General features: G+C 45.6%; 1 protein-coding gene across 1 annotated transcript; it reads right to left on the bottom strand.

Annotated features, from left to right (window-relative positions):
• Positions 1-225: 225 nt before the first annotated feature.
• LOC128403059 (lysophosphatidic acid receptor 3-like) lies at positions 226-3,808 on the bottom strand. Its single transcript, XM_053367670.1, has one exon. The coding sequence runs from the start codon at positions 2,266-2,268 to the stop codon at positions 1,303-1,305; it is 966 nt and encodes a 321-aa protein (XP_053223645.1). The 5' UTR covers positions 2,269-3,808; the 3' UTR covers positions 226-1,302.
• Between the last annotated feature and the right edge of the window lie 210 nt (positions 3,809-4,018).

Raw genomic sequence — 4,018 nt, 5'->3', positions numbered from 1 at the left:
ATAACTGGGTGACCAATGTGTCCAAAACCAGGATATATGTGTGCATGTGTGTGTATTCTTTGAGGTTGCCTTTGAGGCCAGATGATGGAGCTAAGCCACATAAAAATGCTAATGTTTGCCCTCTGTAAACATTGTGAAACATCACTATCTCTTGTGCATTGATGTACCAGTGAATTAAATTAAATGTGGTGAGCTTGGCTTTGCTCAGAGAAAGGTTAACGATACTAAAAGGAAGGATTGCATTTTATTAATGTCATGCCAAAGCAAACACTGCAAAGCCTTCCCAGTTGGCTCTGATGTTACATTGGTTTTATACACACACAAAATCCTTCTAAGGCTGCTCTGCTTGAGAGTAAATCCCATTGAACCCAATGGGGTCTGCTTTTTAGTAGATGAACTGCTGCATGAGATTTCCCAGTTCTGCTACATATATTGGTTGAGGTTTCTCAGCTCAGTTTTATTCACGCTGAAGCCTTTGCCAACCTGGTGTCTTCCAGATGTTTTGGACTTAAAACTTCCATCAGCCCTGCACTTTATAGCCATGCTGATTGAGGCCAATGGGAGTTGTAGTCCAAAATATCTAGAGGCTACCAGGTTGCCAAAGGCTGCCCCAGATTGTTCCACAAGAAAGCACATTATCCAAAGTCACCACGCGTCACATACAATTTGATGTAGCATTTATTTTTCATCCTATCTTAATATGTTTTTTCAATCAACAACAATATTTTAGTCAGTCCAAATATATATGTATATATAATTACATTAAGCTGGTGTTTCCCAGACTCCTGTCACACTTGCCCAACTTTCTGTACTGCATGAAGTTTGGAATGTTGCTGTTAATTCTAATCAAAAGGAGGGTGGTGTGAACCTTTTAAACCACTAATCGAAATTTTACTGTATAATAACTCACTCTGAAGTTAGTTCACAACAGATAATTTCAACCCAACACGATCCTGTTCATGAATGCTACTAAAGTGTAGGTAGCACAATTCTATTGTCGATAGGAGAGAGCCGATGAATTGAATCCCACTCTCCCTTGTACTTGAGAACTGTCCAGTGCTGAAGCTGGCTCGCTTTGGTGAGCTGAAACATTAATTCAGATCTCTGCAACTGCCAACTACCCATAGCCCCTATAAAGAGATTTACGCTGCAATCCTGAACACATGTCCTTGGGGAATGCATCCCACTGAACTTCTGAGTAGACATGCATAGGACTGAACTCTCAGTGACTGCTCACTGCGGACATTTAAAGATGTTTGGGTGAAAACGTACAAGACTGGATTCACTTTGGTCCGAGCAGGGTCACATTTTCCCAATGGCCTGCACTTCTATGCGGTTGCTGGAAGGGGACTTCAAAAACCTGAGTCTGTGCCACAAAGTTTTCACTTTCAGGGTGTAGATGATGGGGTTCCCCAATGAATTCATGGTGATCATGATGGCGGTAAGGTTTCGGAAGACGTAGACATCCATGGAGAAATTGTTGGGGCACTGCTGAGTGGTTATATCCAGGACAACGCCAGCAAAGAAGGGTGTGTAAGACAGCAGAGACAGCAGCCAGATGAATATGCTTGTCCGGGCTACTTGGATCTCGGCCAGCCTGTAGGTGGCATGGGTTTGCCCCAAGGCACCCATTGCCATCTTGTGTTTCCTCAAAAACCCAATGATGTTGCAGTAGGTGAAGAAAGGGAGGACCAAAACCACTGCACAGTGAGGGATAGTGATGAAAATAAGGTAGTCGATACACAGAGGGCTGTAAAGGGCAGAGGCATTGTCTCTATCCAAGCAATTCCAGCCCATCAGGGGCAGGAAGCCCAAAAAGAAGCTAAGCCCCCAGACACCCAGCACCATGCCCAGGATCTGGTTCCTGCCAAGGCGCCATCTTCTCCTCAGGCATTCCGCCACAGCCAGGTAACGCTCAATCCCAATGAGGACTAAGTTGTAGATGGTGGCCAGGATTGACATGGTGTAGAAGGCATATGCTGTGAGGAGTTCCTTGGACCCACTGATGGTACTTTGAGGGTTGGTGATGAACAACAGGGCAATCCAGAAGCCTGTAAAGCTAGTGAAGAGGTCGGAGAAGGCCATGTTGCAGAAAAGGATGAAGATGGGCTTGTGCAGTTCTTTGGAGTACACCACGGCAAAGATGACGGCAGAGTTGAAGAGCACAGAGATTAAGGAGATGGTCAGCTGAGGGGCACCCAAGGAAAGCACCAGGTCACTGGTCCAAACATGAGTAGTCTGATTGAGGCAGCTCTGGTGCTTAATCATGGTGAGGGTTAGGCTAAATCAATCAGGAAGCGATCAGAGGGGAGCAGGCAAGGCAAAGCCAAGAGTCGAAGGCAGGAGTCACAGCTAGTTAGTTGTTGCTCTGGCAAAATCTCAGTCTAAACACAAAGACCTGTACCGCTGCTTCTGCCTAGGAGGGGCTAACGACAACCTGGGTGCTGGGAGGTCCAGTCCAGAGACTGAGGATTCTTATGCTGCCTTAGAAAATATTGCAAGGTATGGTCACTCACCACATCAGGCAGCTGCTCCCAGAGCTCTTTGAGGCCTGGTTCTAGCTCCAGTGACTCCCAATGACAACAGGTCAAGCTTTTAAATGACCACTCTTTTTCTTCCCATAGCTTACGGTCCTAAGCTGGATGGAAGGTTGGGTGACCTCCTGCTTTGCGGCTCCAAGGGGTGGGGATGGGGGTTGAACACAACAGGTTTCTGCTTTCCAGAATACTACCCAAGCTGTGGGTTAAACGTTAACTCCTGTGCATCAAAACATTTTGGTTATTGGTTCAGGGTGATAACTCCCAACCCTGAGGTTGCTAGGATGGTCCTAGGTAGCAAAGGCATCTAATAAGCTCCCTGTAATCTCTCTGTGTGGTTTTCTCCATCTGGAATCTCATCTTAGACGCCTACACTGGAATTGCGTTAATTAACTGCCAAACATTAAGCCTCTTGAAGCAAAAACAGTCTCTTCAGAGAGAGAGAGATGGGGAGAGAGATGGATGGATGGTTGGATGTCTAGATAGATAAGAGAGAAATGCCAAGAACAGATAGCTAGATGGGGATAGATAAAGAGAGAATAGGACTGTAAAGTTGGAAGTCGCCACAATGGTTATTTAATCCAATCCCAGGAAATTTGCCTTCCAACCTTTGCTGAGAAAGCTCCAAAAAGGGAGAGTTCACCACCCACTGACACAGTTTGTTCCAGTTTGTCGAACAGCTCATACCATCGGGAATTTCTTCATAATGTTTCACCAGAATCCCCTCTTTTTGTTGTTTGGACCCATTGGTTCAGATCCTGCTATCTGCAGCAATGAATTTTCTCCATTGTCTACCCAGCAGCTCTCCAGATATTTGAAGACAGCTGTCCTATTGCCTCTTTATCATCTCTTCTCCAAAATAAATATGCTCAGCTCCCTCAACCTTTCTCCATAGAACTTGGTATCCAGGCATCTCACTATCTTCTATCTCCTTCCTAGAGAAACGTTCCCGCTTGTCAATATCCTTAAACTGCCCATCAGCAGCCAGGGTCAGGAGGTCAGCAGTAAAAAGCACTGGTGTCAGTGAAGTTAACTCTTTATTCAAAGAAACCAAAACAGTGCAGGCTTAGAGATCGCAGCAACTCTTCCCAGTAGGACTTGTCCCCATGAGGCAGTTGTGGGGACCGAACGTGCCTGCCTAGCCATTGCTCTCTAAGGCCTCTCCCAGTTCCTTTTCCTGCAGCCTAAGGCTCCATCTTCATTCCTCTGTGTCCAGCCAGCCCATGACATTGCCCCAAAACTGGCCACAGTATTCCAGGTGAGATGGACAGGTGTGCATATATGTTAGGGACAATGTAAGTTGATGTGCACGATGCCAAGCGGTTAATGCGCACATAATATCTCCATGAAGGAAGAATTGTGCACATTTTTCCAGTCAATCTACATTTCTGGAGCACTTTAGAATGCTGAAATGGACAGGAGTATTTTGGCACTATTAAGTGCCAAGAAATCCATTGTGGTTGCTGCTTTTGTGGCTTACA

This window comes from Podarcis raffonei, chromosome 15 (assembly GCF_027172205.1).
Source record: "Podarcis raffonei isolate rPodRaf1 chromosome 15, rPodRaf1.pri, whole genome shotgun sequence".
Lineage (NCBI taxonomy): Eukaryota > Metazoa > Chordata > Lepidosauria > Squamata > Lacertidae > Podarcis > Podarcis raffonei.
Note: the sequence above shows the minus strand (reverse complement) of the source record. Positions and strands in the feature narration are given on the sequence as shown.